Source organism: Leuciscus leuciscus, assembly GCF_965113295.1.
Source record: "Leuciscus leuciscus genome assembly, chromosome: 8".
Lineage (NCBI taxonomy): Eukaryota > Metazoa > Chordata > Actinopteri > Cypriniformes > Leuciscidae > Leuciscus > Leuciscus leuciscus.
Window position 1 is genome coordinate 5,408,352 of NC_138732.1, and position 25,000 is coordinate 5,433,351.

General features: G+C 37.2%; 1 protein-coding gene across 1 annotated transcript in view; it reads left to right on the top strand.

The window, feature by feature from the left end:
• The window catches only part of diaph1 (diaphanous related formin 1), a 104,200-nt gene extending 83,244 nt beyond the window's left edge, over positions 1 to 20,956 (top strand). Inside the window, exons 19-26 of the mRNA XM_082178700.1 lie at positions 4,434 to 4,583; positions 4,666 to 4,905; positions 7,512 to 7,641; positions 8,155 to 8,278; positions 8,595 to 8,760; positions 9,651 to 9,792; positions 12,509 to 12,598; positions 19,054 to 20,956. Of these exons, the coding sequence (XP_082034826.1) occupies positions 4,434 to 4,583; positions 4,666 to 4,905; positions 7,512 to 7,641; positions 8,155 to 8,278; positions 8,595 to 8,760; positions 9,651 to 9,792; positions 12,509 to 12,598; positions 19,054 to 19,238 (1,227 nt within the window). The 3' untranslated portion in view covers positions 19,239 to 20,956. The remainder of the gene's footprint in view (positions 1 to 4,433; positions 4,584 to 4,665; positions 4,906 to 7,511; positions 7,642 to 8,154; positions 8,279 to 8,594; positions 8,761 to 9,650; positions 9,793 to 12,508; positions 12,599 to 19,053) is intronic.
• The last annotated feature ends 4,044 nt before the right edge of the window (positions 20,957 to 25,000 follow it).

The window sequence follows — 25,000 nt, forward strand, 5'->3', positions numbered from 1 at the left end:
CCGTTATTACACATCTACTTGCCACATAAGTAAATAATTAGACACGAAATATAGACTTGAGTTTAAATATTTAAAGGTCAAAGCTTCCACAAAGAAAGAAGTTACTAGCAAGCAGGGGAAATGTAAGGGATACGGTACCAGAGGTCGTGTTAACCGAAACTTTTCTGTCATTTACTGAATTTTTTTAGCAGTAACAGAAAAATCTGAAGGCCGTTCGTCATTTTTACAGATTACAAAGCACAAAGCTTATTGCGATTTATTGGACAAGCGTTCATGATGAAAAGTGATGCACAGTCTTTGTTCAACATTCTCTCAATATATAAATAAATGCATAATCTATGCTTGTCCTGTAAGTGCCACTGCGAAAGTCTAACTTGACCTCTGTACGGTACAGTCAAAGCACTTATCACACTGTATTTCACCACTTATTTAATAATTATGGGGATAAGAGATACTGATTTGAGATTAAACTGTTGTAAAATCTTGCCTGTTATCTTATAATCCATTACAGTGTACCAAACAATCATTGCATAAGGGCAGCAACTGCGTTTGCAAGAAACAAGAGAGCGAGTCTGTGATACCCGGGTGACATAATCAAATAACTGTACTCAGAATATTTTATTAGCTCACCAAATGCAAATCTTCCACGAGGAAAAAACATTCCTAGGAAACGTAAAGCGCCGACTTACCTGGATGAGCCTGTGTTATCAGTTTTTATAGGTTTTTATTGGGGGATAACATAATGCTGGCTCAGTTGACCAATCAAAATCAAGTATTCCACAGAGCCGTGTAATAACCACTGATAACATACTTTGATCAGCATAAAATAATGCATGTCCTTTTGCTTCATGTCTCCTGAAGCCCTAAAAGCTCGTGCAAAAACCCCCTTGTTTTCTCGTGATCACTTTTCTCACAATCTCCACATTATAAAAAGTGTTTTTTTTATTTTATTCTCTCACCATGTTCCCTTAACTAAGTTGTTTTCTTGTGATTTCGACATTAAAGGCACAGTATGTAAGTTTTGCCGCTAGAGGTCGCTTATTCAAAACAATAACACAGGTATAGCTTGAACGAGCGTGCAATCATAGCTAAAGGCGTTAACTAAAGTCACTTTCTGTGTTGCAGGTTACAGCAGGATCTGTTTTCGAAAAAAAAATCAGAAGTGATTTTATTTTATTTTATTGTTGTCTTCGAAATTTTATCGCATAATGTCACTTAATTAACCGTTCTTTATTTTTTTTTATTTTTTTTTTTGTTACAACAAAGTGTTTTGAAAGGAGACATCAGAACTCTGTAGCCAGAACTAAAAAACGCTGTTGCTCAGAACAAGCCGAAATGTTAAGCAATTTGTTTTTATTATCATTCATCTTTTTTTTTTATTATTTGTTTGTTTACGTGTACACAGAAAAATGAAGCCATTATCATGAGAAAACTAGTTATGTCGAGATCACAAGAAATTTGGTCAACAGAAAATATGACGAATATTGAGCTTGGATAAACATTTATTGTTGGTTTGCTGTTGTTTAAAGCAAGACCTTCAAGTTTACAGTCCTGGGATCCTTAATCTTTAAAATGCAGCAGGATTCAAGTCCACATGAAATCAAAATAGCTATTTTGGGTCTTATTGTGAATGAATTAAAAATTATAAACATTTTGAAAAACATCAAAATGTAATGACCGCTTCTGAAACAACTTTCCTTTTTGATGACATCAGTCCCTCTTATTTTTTTTATTGCCACCTTCATACAGATAGGGGTGTCACAATACATCGATATGGATCGATGCATCGATCAAACGTCTAACGATACGATGCATCGCCACACATAAAATATCGATATACGGTACCTTTATTTTGACACACTCCACATCCTCATGTAACTTTCCTCAGCTGAAATAGACGCCTGACAAGATTGACTGAACTCTTTGTCACAAAAGCCGGTATTTTCCACTGTCAAGGCATCGCGAGTTCATGTTTTACAGCAGAAACAACAAGCCCCGAAAAGTCTGTTTTAGCGAATCAGTGCGCAGTATTCAGGTCAGGTGACAAGGCTGCTTGTTTGTCACTTTGAAAAGACGCGCTATCTGAGAGGAGTTTCATCAAAGCTGACTAAAAGTGATCGAGGATGGATTTCAGCGAACTTGATGAACCCGTGATATCTTCTTCGGGGCGTAAAAGGAAAATAAAAGCTGAAACTTTTTCACGGAATCTTCCTAAAACAGCTCGTTTAGTGGTGAGGGAAAAGCTCTCTGTATTGCGTGTACGTTAATCACAACAACAAAGTTTGACAGGCGTCTATGTCAGCTGAGAAGATTAACGTTACAAAGATTAACCAAGTATTTTATTATGCATCATAGCAATTACTTGGCTTTGTTTAACTCTGAAACATGAAATGTGGAGTTATCTGCTTTTGCCACAAAAATAAATAAAAATAAGAATTTTTTTAAGTTTTAATTTTAAGTTAAGTTACCTGTATTTTTTTTGTTGTTATTATTACTTAATCAAAACAACCCAGCTGCAGTTTGATTGATATTCAAATGCACAATATATTAAAAAAAAACATGATATATGAAAATGAACAAGGATGGAGTTATCTGTTTATGCAAATGAACTCTTAGTTCATTTGCAAAAACAGATAACTCCATTCTTGTTCATTTTTATATATCATGTTTTTTTTAAAACTTGTAACAAACAACTTGTAAATGTCCCAATTGGGAGAGGGTGTGCAATTTTCAAAGAGTTTAATTAAACTTTCATGTTATATATTTTTGCATGTATTGGTGTGTATTTGCATGTATTGGTTTCCACTCAATTAATAAACGTAACTGGTTGCGTACACTTGGCACATAATATCTAAATATCGATTAATCGATCGATATAGCCCTGAATCGAATCGAATCGTAATTGTATCGTAGAATTTTTTGAGGTATCGGCAAGTATCGTATCGCTGGCTGAGAGAATCGATATCGTATCGTATCGTGATTAACTGTCCAATTTACACCCCTTACATCAGTGGTTCTCAAAGTGTGGGGCGCGCCCCACTGGTGGGGAATAGAGACGTGACAGGTGGGGCGCGCCAAACGGGAGGAAATTTTCCTTTTTATGCCTTTATATCTTTATCCAGACATCCCAACTGTCCCGGAAGTTCCGGGAGTCTCCCACATATTGATAGCGTCTCCTTGACGCCCGCAAATGAGATCCAATCTCCCGGAATCGCGCACTAGAGAGTGACTGCGCGCGCATGTGTGTGTGTGTGACTATAAAGGCATATTAATATTAGCGGAACAAACTTTCACGCCCATAGATATATGTGTAGCTATATCTATGTTTCGTGCCGATGGGTAGCAGGCTAGTGTGGGCAATAAATAAATTGTGCAATGCAAAACAGGCTCATTTTAGCCACTAATGCAGGGATAAATAGACCTGTCTTGCCAAATGGATTTATCTTCTTTTCTTTTTTAACAGATTGCAAAGTGGCACTTTTATTGCTTTTCTATTTTTGAACTTGATACAAATTTTGACACCGCTGCACTTTTATTTTCTCTATTTTTGAATTTCATGCAAATTATGGCACAGCTGCACTTTTATTTTATTTATTTTTGAACTTGCTGTTATTTGATGTAGATAGTTAGTTTGTATTTAGATATAACTTGTTACTATACTGATACTACTTGTTAATTCAATAAATTTGAACATTTTATTTCTTTAGCATGTTGGGGTGATGGGGGCAGGTGGGGCTTGAAAATTCCCCCTTGTCCAAAGTGGGGAATTACCGAAAAAGTTTGAGAACCACTGCCTTACATACAGAGTCACTCATTTATCATCATGATATTAATCAAGTCCCACTTTTTTTAGTACTGTTTCATCTCATAAATGTATGGAAGCTTGTTTCCGCCACAGAATAAAAAAATAAAAAAGGTAATTGCGACTTTTATCTCACAATTCTGACTTTTTTCTCACAATTGCGAGTTCACTTGCGTGAAATAAAGTCACAATTGTGTGTTATAAAGTCAGAATTGCATGATATAAAGTCGCAATTGCGTGTAATAAAGTCAGAACTGTGAGATGTAAAAAAAAAGACTTCTTCTACTTCTGTAAACTCATAATTCAGCCTTTTTTTCTCAGAATTGCATGTTTAAATCTTGCAATTCTGACTTTACATCTCCCAGTTGCGTGTTATAAAGTCACAATTGCGTGTTATAAAGTCAGAATTGTGAGATATAAAGTATTTTTTTCCTTAGAATTGGACTTTATTACTCACAGTTGAGAGGTTATATCTCACAATTGCGACTTTATATCATGCAATTCTGACTTTACATCTCGCAATTCTTTGAAATAAAGTCAGCATGTCTCCAGTGAAACCTGCCAATCTCTGTGTTTTAAGTTTTGGTAGGCGAACCAAAATGGACAAAACCGGTGAAACTGGTGAACCACTTCTCCTGAGTGGTTTTCTAGTGGTAAACAGCTACTGTGTGTGTTTCAGAGTTTGCTGAAGCTGCTGCCGGAGCAGGAACAGCTCAACACATTGACAGAGCTGAAAGACGAGTACGAGGAGCTGGCTGAGTCGGAACAGTTCGGAGTTGTGGTGAGAAACACACACAGTACTGACTTCTCACAAACACAATCACACAGAGACAGAGAGAGCATGTGTGTGTGTGTGTCTCCAGATCAGTTCAGTGAAGCGTCTGAAGCCCCGTCTGAGCGCCATCCTCTTCAAGCTGCAGTTCGAGGAGCAGGTGAATAACGTGAAGCCTGAAGTGGTGGCGGTGACGGCCGCCTGTGAGGAGCTTCGGAAGAGCGAGGGATTCGCCAAACTGCTGGAGATCACGCTGCTGCTGGGAAACTTCATGAACGCAGGATCGCGCAACGCCAAAGCTTACGGATTCAGCATCAGTTACCTGTGCAAGGTGATGTCCTGATCTGCTCAGATTGACAAATGCGATGAACACTACATTTTGTGTGCATTTGATGCATTTTAAACTAGCAACTAGCTCATCTAGCATATCGGAAACACTTTACAATAAAAACATCCCAATAGTTATCGTTAGTTAATGCATGAACTAACAATGAGCAATGCATTTGTTACAGTATTTATTCATCTTTGTTAATGTTAGTTATAGGAATAGTTCACCCAAAAATGAAAATGATTCCATAATTTACTCATCCTCAAGCCACCCTAGGTGTATGTGACTTTCTTCTTTCAGCCGAATACAATAGGAGTTATATTAAAAAATATCCTGGCTCTTCTAAGCTTCATAATGGGAGTGAATGGTACCTTATTTTTTGAAGCCCAAAAAGCACATTCATTCATCATAAAAGTAATCCATACGTCTCCAAGGGGTTAAATTAAGGCCTCCTGAAGCGAAGCGATGCGTTTTTGTAAGAAAAATATATATTTTTATAACTTTATAAACTATAATCACTGGTTTCCGGTAACGGCCGTACGTGGGTCTAGTTCCGGCAGAAGAGTGACCTCTGACCCGACGCATAAACTCCCTGAAACGCCTCCATTGTCGCAGGGGCGGCGCCAGAGAATTTTTTAACGCATGTGCTGAGGGGGTGCTAGATCATTGACAGGGGGAGCTGCGCAAGTATAGGCTATATATATATATATATATAGAGAGAGGTATATACTATTAATAAATGAGCAAAACTTGGCCACTAAATATTTAATATTCAATTATTTTAATGATCACAATTAAAGTTTTAATTTTATTAAATTGAACAAGCGCAACATTCAGCATTCAATCAAATATTCTAAAAGATTTATTATTAATAATAATGTTATTTCAACATAATATCTCGTTATTTCGACATATTATGTGTGTGTGCAACAAGCAAGATGTGCATTTGTAAATCCGGTGACGCGTGCATTGATTTTTATTAATAAACTAGTGTTTTCTGTGTCAGTGTCGGCTGCAAAGATGAAGTTGACGATCGCCGTATTCGTAGTGAACGCACCTATAGAGAGAAATGCACATAATGGATTACATAATCAGAGAGTAGCCTTTTTCTTTTAGTTTTGAATTATTTCGTTTAAAGACATTTCAAGCTTTGTGTATTTGATGTATTTCTCATGTCTGTGAGGCATATGAGTTTCGGTTAAGTTAGGATGAGATGCGCTCCAGTTAACGTGCAATGCAAGTGACCGCGCGGGCGCCTCCATGATTATATTGTCTGCTATATTTGCTTCTTATTTATTCAATCCAGGCAATTAGTTGATGAAAAATTTATTAAAATTAAGATACAATTTATACAAAACGAAATTCACTTTAAAGAAAGGTTTTCTACAAAACAAAACTTAATGAAGTGGTCAAAATCATGTCTGACCCGCTCCATGTCTCTCGATATATTGCGCATCCTATCTTACTCGTGCTGTTCACTTTTCATAATCAACATAGATGGAAAAAAATAACATTATAATATTTTAACAAATATAAAACTAAATGCGCTTTTTTAATGGCTACAACAGTATAGTAGGCCTACAGACTCTCTATTTGTACAAATTGCTGCACATTCATTTAATTCTGAATTTTGCACAGACAAGTTGAAAGGCATTTGTTCAAATCAAGTTCACGGATAATTGTGTGTGCATTTATTAATCATTATGATACTAAAATCATAACAAAGTAGGCTATGCTATGTACAAAAAATCAGATGAGCCAAGAATATGACCGCAACGTTTAATTACACGTTAAGCATTTTCCTCCCATAGAAAACCATTATAAGAACGCTTAATGTGGCTTAATGCAGATTAGAATGTCCCCGTATTATGTCAAAATAATGAGTTATGTCGAAATAACGAGATATTATGTCGAAATAACATGTTATGTAGAAATAACGAGATATTATGTCGAAATAACGACTTCTTATGTCAAAAAAAAAAATTAATATCTCGAAATAACAAGATACGTTTTCTTTTTTTTTTCTTCAAAATGCGGTTCAGTGCTTCCATAGAATACAGTCTGAATATGGTTGAGTTAGTTAGTAGTGTGTTAAATTGGCGGTTATGGTAAGGGGCGGGACATTTTCCAAACACACTCGAAGCGCTCGACCAATCACAACACACTGATCCAGCCAACCAATCAGAGCACAGTGTGCTTTTCAGAAGGAGGGGCTTCATAGAGACAGGAACTAAACAGAGCGTTACTGACAGACTGGGAAGAGAGGAGCTGCAACAATGGAGAATACGAGAAAAATAATGTGCTTTTAAACATTCAAGCATGAAAACCTGTTCTAGTAGAGCTCAAAAACTAAATTAAGAGTTTAAATTTTTTTTAGCATAATAGGTCCCCTTTAACTAATGTTAACAAATGGGACCTTAAATTGTTACCAACATATGTAATGATTCACTCTATGGGATGAATTTGTGTTGCCCATGCCTTTTATTGCACAAACATTGGAAATAAATGCATGTGATTGCTTGTGAGAACACATTTTGTACCTTTTTTTGTAGAAAGTGCCTGATGTGTTGGTCCCCACAAAGTAAATAAATGTGTGTATGTGTGTTTAGTTGAGAGACACTAAATCAGCAGATCAGAAACAGACTCTCCTGCACTTCCTGGCGGAAACATGTCAGGAGCAATATCCTGAGGTCATGACCTTCCCAGACGAACTCATCCACGTGGAGAAAGCCAGCAGAGGTCAGTCTCAGTCCCGTCTTCACGTCACTGATGATGCTTTCCTTATTCCTTACACTACCATTCAAAAACACTTTTTATTATTTTTTTTATAAATTAATACTTTTATTCACCGAGGATGCATTAAATTGATCAAAAGTGACAGTTGACATTTGTCATATTACAAAAGATTATTTTTCACAGTTTCCTCAAAAATATGAAGCCGCACAACTTGTTCCAACATTGATAATAAATCATCATATTAGAATGATTTCTGAAGGATCATGTGACACTGAAGACTGGAGTAATGATGCTGAAAATTCAGCTTTGATCACAGGAATAAATTACACTTTACTATATATTCACATAGAAAACAGTTCTTTTGAATTGTTATAATATTTCATAATATTACTGTTTTTTCGGTGTTTTGATCAAATAATGCAGCCTTGGTGAGCAGAAGAGTCTTCTTTAAAAAAACGGTCAAACGAGGTATGTTTTTTATAAAACAAATTCTCTCTCTCTCTCTCTCTCTCTTAGTGTCGGCAGATATTCTCCTGAAGAATATAGATCAGATGGGAAAGCAGATTAAAAGCCTGGAGAAAGACATTGAGACGTTCCCCCCTCCGCAGAGCGACAAGGACAAATTTGTGGAGAAAATGACCATATCCTTTATTCCCCCTGACCGGAAGTGTCACTTTGGTTTCCACTGTCATTTCCGCAAAAAAATAATGTTATATAAATACAGTGTCAATGATCCATTGTGATGTCACATCCTGTTTGGGTTCTAGTTGAAGTGTGCCGTCCTGTGAAGTTCATCCATTACGGAAGTTTGGGAGGATGTTTGTTTTAGTACTTGCTCTCTATTTTGGGAGAAAAACAACTAATTTCATGCTTTTTAATTATGATTTATAAATATAAATATAAAAGCTGATCCCTGTGTAAGTGATATTGAGTGTTTTTCTTAACGGAGTCCTGTACAGTTTTGTAGCGTCGGCTCGGGAGCAGTTTGAGAAGATGCAGCTGATGCACGAGAACATGGAGAAGCAGTACGAGGATCTGGGCAAGTTCTTTGTGTTCGACCCTAAAAAGATGAGCCCAGAAGAGTTATTCGGTGACCTCAACAACTTCAGGACCATGTTCCAGGTCAGATCACCACCGGCAGTCCACAGAAAACTGCCCAGTATTTACCTTGGAATATATATTGAAGCTTTTGTTCCCAAAATTCTGACATTTGCTTGTTTGTATCTCACAATTCTGACTTTATTCACCTCATGTAGCAGCGCAGAATAAAGCTGTTTTCTGTGGTTGTGTGGGCTCTTCTGAATAACAACATGCAGTAAATGGTCAAATAAAAATAAGCTGAATAACTCTAAATTTTGATTTTATAACTCACAATTGCATGATTTTAACTTTTGTAACATGATAGATGTCTTTACTCTCACTTTGATCAATTGAATCCATCCTTGCTGAATAAGAGTATTAATTTATTGTAAAATATGAGTTTAAATCTCTCCAAACTTCTAAACCGAAGTGTATTTATATTTCTGTGTAGATTCAGTGTTTATAGTACCAACATGGGTGTTAGTGTGTGTATGCGCGTGTGTGTGTGTGCGCGTGTGTATGCGAGTGTGTGTATGTGCGTGCAAGTGTGTGTGTGTGTGTGTGTGTGTGTGTGTGTGTGCGCGTGTGAGTGTGTGTGCGTGCGTGTGAGTGTGTGTGTGTGTGTGTGTGTGTGTGTGAGTGTGTGTGTGTGAGTGTGTGTGCGTGCAGCATATGGTTCAGTCATCAGTCTGTTTAGTATATTAAAACAGATTTTGTCTAGACATACTTGCATTCTCTCTGTCATAAAGGGAGCAGAGACTCCATGTCAAACACACACACACTTATGATCTTATCTGTGCTGTGATTTCATCTGTTCTTCATAACGCTTTCTAACTTTATATTCTCCTTCAGCTGAACAAACAGAAGAAGATCTGAATCCGAGATCTTGAGTTCAACTCGTCACCTCACTGCATGCATGTGCTTTTTTACAGCAAGCGGTGAAAGAGAACCAGAAGCGGAAAGAAGCAGAGGAGAAGATTCGCCGAGCCAAACTGGCAAAAGAGAAAGCGGAAAAAGAGAAAGAGGAGAAACAGAAGAGAATGAATGCTGGACAGATACTCAACATCAATGATGGTAAAGATTCTGTGTGTGTGTGTGTGTGAGAAATGGACATGGACAATGGAATTGTGTCTCTCTCTCTCTCTCTCTCTCTCTCTCTCTCTCTCTCTCTCTCTCTCTCTCTCTCTCTCTCTCTCTCTCTCTCTCTCTCTCTCTCTCTCTCTCTCTCCTCTCTCTCTCTTTTTCTCTCTCTCCTCTCTCTCTCTTTTTCTCTCTCTCTCTCTCTCTCCTCTCTTTTTCTCTCTCTCTCTCTCTCTCTCTCTCTCTCTCTCTCTCTCTCTCTCTCTCTCTCTCTCTCCTCTCTTTTTCTCTCTCTCTCTCTCTCCTCTCTTTTCTCTCTCTCTCTCTCTCTCTCTCTCTCTCTCTCTCTCTCTCTCTCTCTCTCTCTCTCTCTCTCTCTCTCTCTCTCTGACCTACTTTTCTCGTCTGGCTGTAGTTTAAAACTTTTGGGGCAAATTTCCACTCTCATTATTACTGCAGACCTGTGTGTGTGTATGTTTGAGGGAGGTTGACACAAAAAGATGGTAATAAGGTCTCATTTGTTCATATTAGTTTATTCATTAGCTAACGTGAACTAAAGTTGATCAATATATTTACAGCTTTTATTAATCTTTGTTGATATTAGTTCATAAAAAATATGTTTTTCGTTGTTCATGTTAATTCATTAACTAATCATAATGGATAACTTTTGATAGTTTTTATAAATGTTGACTAAAAATTCAGATTAATAAATGCTGTAGAAGTATTGTTATTTCATGTTAACCAATGTAGTTATTTATCAGTTTTTTTTTTATTTGTTAATTATATAATTATAAAATATAATTTCTATTACTTATTTATTCGTTTCTTTTTCTTCATATTTTTGTTCACCTTTAATTTATTTTCATTTCAGTTTAGTTTTAGTAACTTTAGTTCTTTAACTTATTTGATCTGAGTGAAATGCCAAGGCAACATTTCTCTTTTTATTTTAAGTTTTTAATGTATTTTATATATCATGTATGTAGGTGCCACGATAACTGGTCATTTATGAGGTCTGATTTGCATACAGGTGGCTGATTTGAAAATCAGTTGAAAGAACACACATATAACACACACACACACACACACACACACACACACACACACACACACACACACACACACACACACACACACACACACACAGAGAGAGAGAGAGGGTTCATTGAACTCTCAGGGTTCAATATTTGAAATGTTTGGCCTCGACATTCCCACATTCTCAAACACACACACCTTATCTTTAGTTTAGCAGTCAAACCCTGAGAATTAGATTAATAAAAAGTGTTTCCCACATTAGCCTCCGCAGTTCCTGTGGACGGTCAGTAGGTGTCAGTGTTGAGTCACAGATTCTCTGTGTGTGCAGACAGATGTCAGACAGATGTGATGGTCAGTACTGTGATGATGCTGATGTGCCTCTTCACATTAGAGTGTTTAATGGCAGATAATCATACAGATTCATCCAGAGCGTGTCATGAGGGGCACTGAAGCGCTTCACTAACAAACAGGGTTAAACTGTGTGTCCTTTACAAAAACTGAACGTGGTAAAGATGGTATGAATGATGCATGAGTGTATGACACAGAATTGAACTGTTAAAATATCAAGATTTTAGTGTATGATCATTGATGCTGAAACTATGGTCTTTAGACTGACACAATACTGGAGGGAAACACTCATTGTGTCTGTTCTAAAATATAACTCTTAATTTTTCTATTTTCTAGTGACATTATATGTATTAATATAATATATACATTTAATGTGTAATATGCAGCAGGGAGAAAATCTCAGCAGATCAGATGTGCTGTTCCTATAACACACCTCACGGTGGTGTGTGTGCACTGCAAACAGCTCTGTGTGTGTGTGTGTGTAAGAGAGAGAGAGAGAGATCTAGGTTGTCAGGTCAGACGCATAACCATCTGGCTGCAGATTTTCTGGGGATTACAGTGAGACTAGCTGTGTGTGTGTGTGTGTGTGTGTGTGTGTGTGTGTGTGTGTGTGTGTGTGTGTGTGTGTGTGTGTGTGTGTGTGTGTGTGTGTGTGTGTGTGTGTGTGTGTTTGGGCTGCAGAGTGTTCAAGGTTTTGGTGTGTGTGTGCCCGTTTATGAAGGATGCCGTGTGTGTGTTTATTGGGGGGGAAGTGTGTGTGTGTGTGCCTGTGTGTTTATGGGGGAAGGGAAATTAGATCCATAAATCTTTAACCCCATGTTGTCCAGAGAGGATGTGATTGAAACCATCTGTCTACACACACACACACACACACACACACACACACAAAACACAACATAACCCTGTAATCATTCACCATATCAAGTGGATTAAAATCAAGCCACATGCTTTTAACAAACTATTTTACACAAACAAAATATTTTCAGAGCATACAGTCCTTCCCATCATGTGTGTGTGTGTGTGTGGTTCAGTTATGTAGGTCAACAGTGTGTATCAGTGTGTGTAAGGTAGGGGGCGCTGTCTGCTGTAACTGGTCTCTGAGGATGTTTACATTCCCATGATCCTTTGCTCCTCTCTCATCTGATGTCACTGTGGCGGAGACTGTTGCTCTCTGGTTCTTCAGTTCTGCATGTGTTTCAGCAGTAATACTTCATATGAGTGTGTGTGTGTGTGTGTGTGTGTGTGTGTGTGTGTTTCAGATAGTGACGATGTGACCATTATTGATGTATAATATTAATAGTGTTTTTTTGTGTATGTTTGTGTGTTTCAGATGGAGATGAGACTGGTATCATGGATGGTCTGTTGGAGGCGCTGCAGTCTGGAGCCGCTTTCAAGAGGAAGAGAGGACCACGACAAGCAGGTAACACACACACACACACACACACACACACACGTCATTGCAGTTCATTGGTCAGATGTGCAGTTATTGCTGGTATTGAGGGAACACAATGCAGAAAAGTTTCAGTTGTGGAAAAACTTACACAGTAACAGATAAAAGAACAACTGGACACACACACAGGTTTGTGGGTTTGATTTCCATGGAAAGCATGATGAAATGTGTCGTTTAAATTCAGTGTAAGTCGCTTTGGATAAAAGTGTCTGCCCAATGCATAAATGCAAATGTACAGTAGCATTCAAAAGTTTGGGGTAAAAAAAAAAGAAGAGAATACTTTTATTCAGCAATCTATGCATTAAGCAAACGTAACATTACACATGCCTTTTACTATATTACTATTTCAAATAAATTCTGTTTCTGGTCATCAAAGAATTCTGAAAAAAAAGTCACGGTTTCTACAAAAATATGAAGCCGCATTCATAATAATCAGAAATGTTTTTTGAGCAGCAAATCATCATATTAGAATGATTTCTGAAGGATCATGTGACACTGAAGACTGGAGTAATTGAAAATTCAGCTTTGATCACAGAATAAATTACATTTTAAAATATATTCACATTGAAAACGGGTATTTTGCTATTTCACCATATTCCTGTTTTTATTGTATTTTTGATTAAGTAAATGCAGCCTTGGTGAGCGGAAAGACATTTTTCAAAAACATAAAATAAATCTTACATACCCCAAACTTTTTAACAGTAATGTATTTAATTTTTTTAAGGAAAACATGAATTTAATGTGTTTCAATAGATAGATATATAGTTCAGAATTACAGTTGTACACAAACTATGTGTGTTTTTATGTTCCTTCTCTTCACTGTAACTTAGACTTACAAACAGTGTGGAGCAGCGGTGTGTGTGTGGATCTGTTGTTGAATGAATCCAGATGTGCTGCTATGTGGCAATAATGACCATACACACAACCCCCCCCCCCCCCCCTCTCTCCGCCTCCACAGTCCCGCGCTTTTATCTTTTGAATTTAGTTCCATGGCAAACTCTTTTCCTGTTTTCCCTCCTTTATATTACTGCTCTTTACTTCTCTTCTCTTTGGTAATTTTTTTACTTCATCTTATATTCCCTCTCTTTCTCTCTCATACGTTTATTTCTCTATATCTATGTACAGTCTTTACTCTGTTTACTTTGCTGCTTCAGACCATATATTTTCCTTGGAATCGAATCAAAGTGTGTGTGTGTGTGTGTGTGTGTGTGTGGCATGAGTCATCAGTGGTGTTTTGTATTTTTAGCTTTTCTGAAGCAGCCTCCACACAAGCTATGTTCCAAAACCTAGTGAGTTCCCTACCTAGACAGCATGTTAAGGCGTCCTCAATGCATTAAAGGTTTTCCAAAATGATGCTGCCTTTTAAAATGCTTTGAGTTCGTGAGTTTTAGCCTTTGTAGACGTTTCACATCATTAGAATGCTGCCTTTGAAGGGAGCTGCCTATGTAGACGGCACAAACGGAGCAACACACGGCACATGTGACTCAACCCCTCAACATATGCCACACACACATACCAACACACACCCATTCTGACCACTTGTGCGTTCTGCATATGTATGCATTCACTCAAACACACACACAGTGTAGATGCCTTTAGACAGACCGCAGGCATGCAGTGTGGAGACAGGAGACGCCCTGTAACCTCTGACCTCTGACCCTCTGCATAATGAGTCATCAGCCAATCAGAGAGCTGCTGAGCGACTGACGGCAGCTGCTGCTCGACACACACACTTACAAATACACAAAATACATTTAAGTTGCAAATGCATTCATAAAAACACCTCGTAACTGACATAAATCTGTGTTTAGTATATTAGAATAAAACAATAAAAAAATAAATAGAATAATAAATAAAGATATATATAATATATAAATATATATTATTAAATATTATATAATAATATATATACATAAATATGTAGATAATATATATACTTAATCAAAAAAATAAAGTTTGCATATGTGTTTTTTGTTGAATATATTTGATACATCAGGCTTTTATGGCTCATATTATCAGATATAGTGAGAGTATAGAGCTCATACTTGAGGAAAAAACACCCACATTTTATTCAAACTGATTAAAAATATGAAATTTTGTGCAGATGCTGATATTTATTTGGCCAAAAAGTCTGATGAAATTCTGATACTTGTAATGTAAATCAATGAGACTTTATTACAGTATAGAAGACTAGCACCACAAAATGCTTATGAATATCAGTCATCACTCTATATCTCCAATAATATGTCTTAGTAAGATGATATTTGAATGCTTAGTTTTATGATCAAAGCTCTATAGTTTTAAACACATAATGCAATGCAATACAATGATGATTTAGAGATGAACAAATAAACCTTCCTCAAAAGCCTGATGATCATGTTTAATACTCGCACAATTTTTCCCCAAAAAATTATATATGGATAAACAATTAAACCCAAGTTGTTTTAGACCAGTAAGTGATCATCTTTAAATATTACTAAGAAAAGTTATATGTTTACTTTTGAAAAATCAGTAATAATACGTGAAGCACAAGCTGAAGGGGGACGTCTTACTATTAAAGGACTTTTATTTGTTAAAGAAACAACTTTGTCATATTAAATATGAGACAGCAGTTTCTATAGGGTAAAAACAGTCAAAACAAGCACACACTCCTAAGTAGAGGATAATGGATGTTATTCAGGATAGACACCATATTTCATTTTGAAGTGAAGGAAAACAAGGCTGTGACAGATGTTTCCAGAAACTTCCCAGTGGTCAGAAAAATGTTTGACCCTTTTTAGGTGTACTAAGGTGGACACACTAATCCTAGTCTCACATGCTATTTAGGACTGAAAGTATGCAAATTGGGATGTAGCCGGTGTGGGTGTGTCTGTTTTTAGACTCTTCATTAATATACACACATCTGCCGTGTCGTGACCCCACACACACACACACTCCTGACTCCTCGACGAAAGACACACACTTCAACATAAAAGACACACACAGACTAATACAAAGAGCCAGAGACGCACCCTGTGCCCATCACACAATATCACTTTATAGAGACACCAAACTCACAAACACTCTGCCAGATGTCCACAGAACACACACACTCACACACACACACACTCCTTTGTCCAGCTCACAAACACTGAGACAGACACACCCTCTCTTTAACCATCCTACGAAAAGAGCAACACACACACTCCTGTTGTCAGCAGAACAATACCACACACTTAATCTTGTTAGACGCACCACATTCTCACTTGTTTTTCAGTACAAATACATAAGCATTCTTACATCAAGGTATTATTTACTTGAGGGAAAAAAATACTTAAAATATTAAGTCTTGTTTTAAAAAAATTATAAAAGATCAAAATGAAGTGCTTAAAACAGAAATGGAGTCTTGGTTTCGCTTTGAATTCAGATTATTTTTCTGACCCCATTAGCAGATATTTTTTTTAGTTTTAAACTTAAACACATAATTTTGATAAATTTTTTAGAAAACAAGATGTAATATATGTTGTCACTTTCCTTCCCAATTAAATGCATATTGCTTTAATAGTGTTTATAAACTTATACAAAAAAAAAAAAATTTAAAGCCTGATGTATCAAATATGATATTCAACAAAAAACACACATGCAAACTTTTTTTATATATATATATGAGGAAGATAATGATTTTCTGCAGTGCCTCGTGCTTCACAGTGAGCTCAACACTTCCTAACACTGTGAAATCATTCTTATTTTTAGCTTCATTACCCTGATGATAATTATCTCTGCTCTCTTTTTACACCCAGACTGTCTGAATCACACACACACACACACACACACACACACACACACACACACACACACACACACACACACACACACACACACACACACACACACACACACACACTAGCAGCAGTAAGACGTGTGATGAACAGTTCTGTTCATAAGTTTAGGATGCAAAACAAGACAGGAGAGTGTGAAGGTGGCAGAGTCTGTTCAGATGTGAATCAGTCATTATATGGGCCAGTTATATAATGTTTACTCTCTCTCACTCGTTCTCCACTAGTTATAGAAGTTTGTTTTCTGAAACTGATCAGAATTAAGTGAGTTTGCTTGTAACACACACAAAAATAAAATAATATGCCAAAGGAAACTTTTTCCCCAAAATGTTTTGCCATTTCTTTTTATTTAATTTTTTCTGATCCCGCATTGGCAGATATTTTTCTTATTTTAAGCCTAAACTCACTTATTTTTGATAAATTCTTTAGAAAATAAAACTTATTATCTTATGTTTTGATATTTGTAATAGAAAACAAGAAAAATACTGAGGAAGAAAATCACTTTTTGCAGTGAAGTGTGACAATTAACTGAGGTTTTGTGAGCTCGTATTATATATCTGTTTCACAGTGCTCTGTAGCCCCGCCCACATAGTGCTCTGTAGCCCCGCCCACAGTGAAGTGTCATTGGTCCAAAATCCACATGACTGAATGTTAAAGGTGAAGTGGTTTCTGCGACACTAGCGGAATTACTTAAATAAAGCATATAAGCACATAAGCCCCTTTCATCCCTATCACATAACTGAAGGTTATTTACAATAAAAGGTCCAACATACTAGCGTTACTTTTAGCTGTGTTGCTATACGTCATGAGTTAGCAACTTAGCAAAACCTGCTGCGCTGTCTGTGTCATTAATGTAAAACAAAAGACAGACAAATTCACTCACTGCTCACTGAATAATTAACTGAACTTTTAATAAGAATCAGTGTATATTTAATTCATACACTGAAGACATGCAGTGTTTTAAAGTTTAATGACTGTTTTGACTACTGATTGTTTAATGCAATAATGTCTTTTAAATCGTGCAAATAGATAAAGTCCATAGGCTTATTCCAGTCTGGATATTCTCCATAGTGCATCTCAAAATTAGGAAGATCATGACTCAGATCATGGATCATGATAGTTTGTTATAAGATCGTGATATGAAATTTTGTGTAGATCGCCCACCCCTACTTGAATGGGATACTGTTAGTATTTAATGAATAATAAACTGGGCTAAGAGAATGTTTTAACAAAATAAAAGGCTTCACCTTTAAACATCAAACATGTTCTGATTGACTGTTATAGTGCCTTTGCCTTTCTAGAACATGGTGTAATAATAGAAACTTGCCCATTTTATTGGTATTTTGGCTGAAACTATAGTTCCAGCTGTAAATGTTTCTAAGGGTCCCATCTGTCTGACACTCATAACCTGAAGCTATAATCACACCCATAACGGCTTTTCTCCTCAACAGACTCAGTGCTGTCCTTATCACAGCTCACACTGGACACCTGCTGGGTAACATGTGTGTGTGTGTGTGTGTGTGTGTGTGTGTGTGTGTGTTCATCGCTCTGCATGCTTCGTTACAAATGTTTGTTCAGAGATTGTTATCAGTAGCACTGGGAATTCTGTGCGTGTGTGTGCGCGTGTGTGTGTGTGTGTGTGTGTGTGTGGAATCATAGCTTCCTCTGCATGGTTGTGATTTGCATACAGGCTGGAGAATGCGAATGAAATATGACATTCTCAGACAATATTCCCATATTCTCACCGCAGGAGTTTTGTTCTGCAGCCGTTACTTGAGTGTGTAAACACTTGACAGTCTCCTACTGATCTAAATAAACCAACATTAGCCAGCGCACATAAATGAAGACATATATGATATTCTGCGGCTCTCTCTTGTGTCAGGATATGAATCTGATGGGTGTTTATAGGAATATTTCAGGTTGTTTTCAATTATTAATGTGGATGAACTGCACGTGTGGCATGTTTTGAATTAACGCGCAGACAATAAACTATACAAATTAAAATGAGTCAATATTAAACTTAATTAAGCTGAATAATGACACTGTTATCTTAGTCAGAATGCTTTAGGGCTGAAACTGTATTCGTTTCATAACCGAAGAACTTTGCAACAATAATACTGTTATTTTCCCGTTTATTAATGTGAAGCTGCTTTGATATTATCTGTATTGTATGAAGCACTATATAAATAAATAAATAATTTGTGACTTGACACATCCGTCAGCTGCTGGACAGATTACAGTAAAACATTTACAATAATAATGCTGAAAAACATGCTTGGTTCAGGCATATCACACATTTACATGTTAGGGGTTTAACAACAATATGAGTTTTTACATTTATGCTTTTAAACTTCCAATCTGTTAAGCTTATTTTGTATGATTGTAAAATATGGTGAGTTTGTTTTCATAACTGAGGAACGAGTTCATTAATTTGAAAATAATTAATATTCCTATAAAAAGGTAAGTTGTTGGTTGTTTTTGACACACTTTTAACCTTTGAAGTCTGAACACCTGAGTGTGGCCTTCCCAGCATGACGTTTGACTTGCGTGAAACATCATTTTTTATAATTATTATTATTATTTAGACTTTTATTTCCCGTTCTGTTTCAGCCAACAATCGGAGAGCCGGTCAGGCCGTGACGAACCTCCTCGCCAAAGAGCTTCTTCAGGAGAGCGCCCCGTCCAGTGCCGCGAAAAAGACCCGGATGAACTCGGAGGACAGGAAGGAGTCGACTCCCGAGGACACGGGCTCGCTGGAGGATCTCTTAGATGACGCTCCGTTACGCTCAAATTAAAGACTTCCTCCGCTGATCCCGCTGGATAAAAGACAGAATGCGTTTTAAGGGACCAAATCTGCGAGGGCGGGGCTCTCGCTAAGCCACACCCCCCTTGAGTGAGTCCATATGGCTTCCTATTGGCCGTCACACAGGACGAGCGGTTTCGTCGTGTCACTTCACACTCGTTTTGTCCTTTTCTAGCCTCTTTCGCTCTACACACAAGATTTCATCTGTTCATCTCTCTCATCTGCTTTTTCCAAGATTCCAAAGATTTGTATATAGATTCCAGAATGTTTCATTCCATTCCAAATTCTTTTCTCTGGGTTCCTTTTCAGAACATCTGTTCTGCGTAAACTTTTTTGTTTTGGTTTTGTTCTTGACTCTGAAACATATCACGTGGCTGAACGTTTGAAATAAGTTACGTTATTGTTCTCGAAACGCACAGTGCCAATAATGTCGAGCCCATAAATGCATGTTCGGTTGGTGTGTGCTTGAGGTGTTCCCACTGAGGTTCTGTAGCCCATCACGAGAGTTAAAGAAGGTCTGGTACCTGTTCACGAGATTAGTTCTCTGTTCTGTCGTTTTAAGTGAATTATGTCGTTTAAATCTCAAATCCTCGTCGCTTATAAATCCAGTCTCGTCACGGTTTATGCAAAAACAGTTTCCGGGGTCGAATCGATAAAAAAAAAACGTGCATTAATCGTCGCGTTGAATTGAAAGCAATAAATGACTTCACAACTGTTTTATGAAATAATTGTTTAATCGCTGCACTGCCTAAACTTTCATATACTCGGTTCAGTCGGGTTTTTGCGACGTCCGTCGTGTGTTTTCGTGTTTGTGAAGTGCTGTAGTCCGTCTACTGTTTACTGTAACTCACTCATTCTTCATCATCACAAGTCATGTACATGGTTTAACTTACTGCCAGACAGTGAGGAAAACTCTTGCGTGTAAAAACTGTAAAATACATACATTTTGAGGGCAAAATTAACATTGACAAGACCCTTTGGCCTTTTATTTCTCTGGTAAATGCTTTGATGGAGCCAAATGTGATCATTGATGCTGAAATATCTGTTCAAACCTGCACATAGATTTATCAGACTGGAGATCCCTGTGTTTTACATCCCCAACAGACACTGTTCACAAGTCATAAACTGAGTTTGTGTCAGTGACTATATGACGTACCTGAATGTTGATGTCGGCTGAATGTTTGAGAGTAGAGATCACTGTTTAAAGCCATAGCTCTAAACCCTGAGATATTTTCTTCCAAGATTATACTATATTAAAACCATATATATGCATTTATGTAATGTGTGTAAAACATGACGATTTGCTGCCTAGACACCATCACACCTGAAAGAGCTCGAGAACATCCCGTCTTTTTTCCCCCCCAGAGTTTTTGAAGCCAAATTTCCCATTGTTGAGATGTTTGAGGACTGATTTTGGAGAACCAACAGATTCTGCTTAATCGTACTGAAGCTTGTGCAAGTATACGGTTTCACTTTCTTGGAAAATCTGGATAAAGATCACTGGAAAGACAAAGAGACTTTGCGTTTTCTTTGTTTTGATGTTTTTTTATGAACAGTTTTTCTGTCATTTTTATTGTTGATTGTTTTACTGTAATAATAGAGATTGTATTGGTGAGATCATTCGGTCAAATTGTGTATATTGCGTTTTGACTGTAGAGATGTTTATTCTGGTTATCTCTAAACCTACACCATTAAATTCTTTAATACTTATTCTGTTTTAGTGTGTGTTTATGAACAGATTTAGCTGAAAAGGCCCACAGAAGAATAGCGAATCACAGGACGATGACAACCCTGGCCTGCAAGACAAAACTGTCAATAATTGGATGAAAAAAATTCTAAAAGGTGTGTTTTGGGGTTTACGCTTGTAGTAACTGAAATCTGCAAAAAAAACATATTACTTAAAGTGTTACTTTTGGGACTTTTTGATTAGTGTCATACATATATTTGTACAAAAAAATGGACAAACTATATGTACTCCATTTATAATGAAATTGATGGCTCTATCCGACTGAAAAGCCATAATGTAAACCCCTCAATAAATCCGTGCTCGATCCGAATGCAAACCGTTGAATCTGACTCTTCTCAATCGGATTAACGTGGTTTACGTCATACGAACGTGTGTGTGTTTATGTCTCATGTCTTATGAACTGGTCAGTGGATGAGACTAAATATTTGCTAATAAAGCTCCTCTGGCAGAAATGTGCTCTGCACATGTTAAAGATTTGTTCGGAATGCATTTAAAGTATGTAAACGGATTGCAATGTTCATAAAAACAGAACTTTTAGAATATGAAATCCGATACAAATGTGTGGTAACATTTAAGGAACATGTTGTGTGTGTGTGTGTGTGTGTAATTTGGTATGACGGGTACAGTATTTATTTGACATTCCTGTGTGTGCATCTGTGCGATGGTTTTGTGTGTCATGAGTGTGGAAAAAATGCAGCTATGATTTGGAATTTCCTCTCTGCAAATCCCAGACTCACACACGCACACACACACACACACACACACACACACACACACACACACAGTTCTCTGTTACAGCTCACATACAGACAGAGGTAGACATGCATTCCTCTTATAACACATGCGTGTCGCACAGAGTCTAATGTCCTGTTTGTCAGTTGTTTGGCACATGTTAAATGGGTTAGCTGTTTCTGTCGTGTTCTGTGAAGTTCTCAGAGGTATGTGGGAGAGATGTTCCATGAGACGGGGAGTTGGGAAAAGGGTGGAATGTTTACTTTGGAATCCCTCCATTCCCTGTAACCACAGTGATTATTCCTCTAAGAATAGAGAACTCATCCACAGTGGGTTAACCAGAGCAACTTCTGCGGATGCGTTTCACCCTCCTCGTTTGTTCTGTACATGTATCACTATTACTATTGCTAATGCTGAGTGTCAGGGGTTTGTTCAAATCACTTACCCAGGACGGTGACTACCCTGGCCTGCAAGACAAAACTCTCAATAATTGGATGATTTTTTTCCAAAAATGTGTGTTTTGGGGTTACGCTTGTTGTAAATGAAATTTGCAAAAAAACATGGTAATACGATGGGACTTAAAAAAAATTTTTTTTTATTAATTTGGGCCAACTATGTGTACTCAAATAATCCATTTATAATCGAATTATCGAATATGAGCGATGATGATGTTTTGTGAATTGTTGAGAGTGTTTGGTGTGGAGTTTGACTCTGATCATCTAAAGCCTCGATCTGTTTGCGTCTTTAGAGCTAAAGATCTTGGATCTTAAAACACTCCTTGTGTTGTCAGTGAAAGTGTGTGAGTGTTTTCATGTCACTCCTTTATGGCAGGTTTCTATGAAAGCTTAACCTTTGACCCCTTTGGAAGTTCATAAAACAGTGGCTCTCCACACTCTTCCACCCTAGCATCACATCGGCAGGGTTTGCGGCAGTGTTATTAATAATAAAAAAATAAAAAAAAGTGTCTATTGAAATAAAGCTGAAAAAAATATAAATATTATATGAAAAACTTAAACATGAAAAACATTTAAGTTAAAGTATTAAAATTACTAAAAGTTTAAGACAACAAATGAAAGCTAAATATATATATATATATATATATATATATATATTTTTTTTTTAAACTAATACTACATTGTCTTATTTGCTAACATTAATGCATTGGTTGACATGAAAACGTTAACCTTTGTTAATGTTAGTTAATAAAAATACAGTTGTTCGTTCGTGTTCGTACACAGTGCATTAACTGATAAAAATTAATTAACATCAAGATTAATAAAGGCTGTAGATAAATTGTTTGCTCTTAGTTCATGATAACTAATGTAATTAAATAATATTAAAAATGAAAGCTTAAAGTGTTACTAAATTTTTTTAAATGACATGCATAACAAATCAAATTAAAATGAAAACTGAACAAAAACAAAAGCTAATTCAAAATATTAATAAATGCCTTCAGAAAACAAAAATCTCGAGATCTAGATATTAAGATTCAGTGAAGTGAAAGACAGGACGAGAAAACTGGACTTATGGACGACTGAGAGCTCTTAAAAAGAGAAAAGCTGCTCAGAGTTCCTTTGTTCATGATGAGATGGTGTGTGTGTGTGTGTGTGTGTGTGTGTGTGTGTGTGTGTGTGTGTGTGTGTGTGTGTGTGTGTGTGTTGACATTTGCTTCCATTTAAACACATTGTTTAGTCATAAAGGCGTAGAACTCTTTGTTCTTGTGTTTCTCGTGTCATTACAGAAGTCCGAACACACTCTTAATGTCTGGACCCCTTCATTTCCTCCTCTGCTTTTCTTCATGATCTGGTTGTGTGTGTGTTCTTCAGGAGATCTGGCTGTGTGTGTTCTTCAGGAGATCTGGTTGTGTGTGTTCTTCAGGAGATCTGGTTGTGTGTGTTCTTCAGGAGATCTGGTTGTGTGTGTTCTTCAGGAGATCTGGTTGTGTGTGTTCTTCAGGAGATCTGGTTGTGTGTGTTCTTCAGGAGATCTGGTTGTGTGTGTTCTTCAGGAGATCTGGCTGTGTGTGTGTTCTTCAGGAGATCTGGCTGTGTGTGTTCTTCAGGAGATCTGGCTGTGTGTGTTCTTCAGGAGATCTGGTTGTGTGTGTTCTTCAGGAGATCTGGTTGTGTGTGTTCTTCAGGAGATCTGGTTGTGTGTGTGTTCTTCAGGAGATCTGGTTGTGTGTGTTCTTCAGGAGATCTGGCTGTGTGTGTGTTCTTCAGGAGATCTGGTTGTGTGTGTGTTCTTCAGGAGATCTGGCTGTGTGTGTTCTTCAGGAGTAATTGTCCAGAAGACACAATGACGCTGCATTGATGCTGTAATGAGCTCTGGAGCAGCCGGCCAATCAGAAGGCAGGAGCTGAGTTCTCCGGCTGCTGATTGGCTGGCTCAGTGTCACAGTGGTCTCCAGGTATCAGAGGGATTGTGGGAGAGTATGTGTGTGATTCTGGACACTGAAGGAAGGGTGGATGTCTAATTCAGCAGTCTTCATTTAGACTTTAGCAGTACATTTGGATTAAACTGCAAAATATACCTAGTCTCTGCAGTTCGGGCGTCTCTCTTAGAAAATTGCAGTCAATTTCAAACTCCTTTTAATATGTTTTACACAAAATATTGATAAAACATCAAGTGTTTGATTCTTGAGTCTGCCTATCCAGAGAGAGAACAGGAGATAGATGTAAGAGACACAGTAGAAGAGAAGAAAAGACAAGTTGTTGATGAAGAAAGTGTTTCCAAACTCTATGGCAAGCCGTTTTAACATTTAATCCTTAAAATTCGGGGTTTAATTTTTTTATTTTTTTTTATTTTACTAAGCAGAAATGTTAGTTTAAAAATTACTATAGTACCTATTAAGTTCAGGATATCTTTGGTCTAAAAAGTTACTAGTACTAAAAAAATAAGTACTAGTTCAAATTTTTCTTAAGTAAAGTATAATTAAGTTCTAGACACTATTAGAATTAGAATGGTCACATTAGTGAAACTGTGCTGTAATAAAGCTCAATTTTCACTGTCAGTAGAGTAGTGAAGAAGCACAGCTCCCAAATAATCATTTTCCTGCAGCCTTCTGTTGTTCAACATGGCAAATCCACGTGAGCAACTTGAAGCCGATGCAACATTTGTGCGGGAAATCTTTTGTTCCTATTGAAAATTTGCCAAACACCTGCACCTTAAATCAGGATAATGAATAATCCTTCACAGCCTTGTGTTCATTTGTGTGAACGTCCAGCATCTGCTCTGACTAATGTCCATTACATTAGAAAATGTCCAAGATCATCC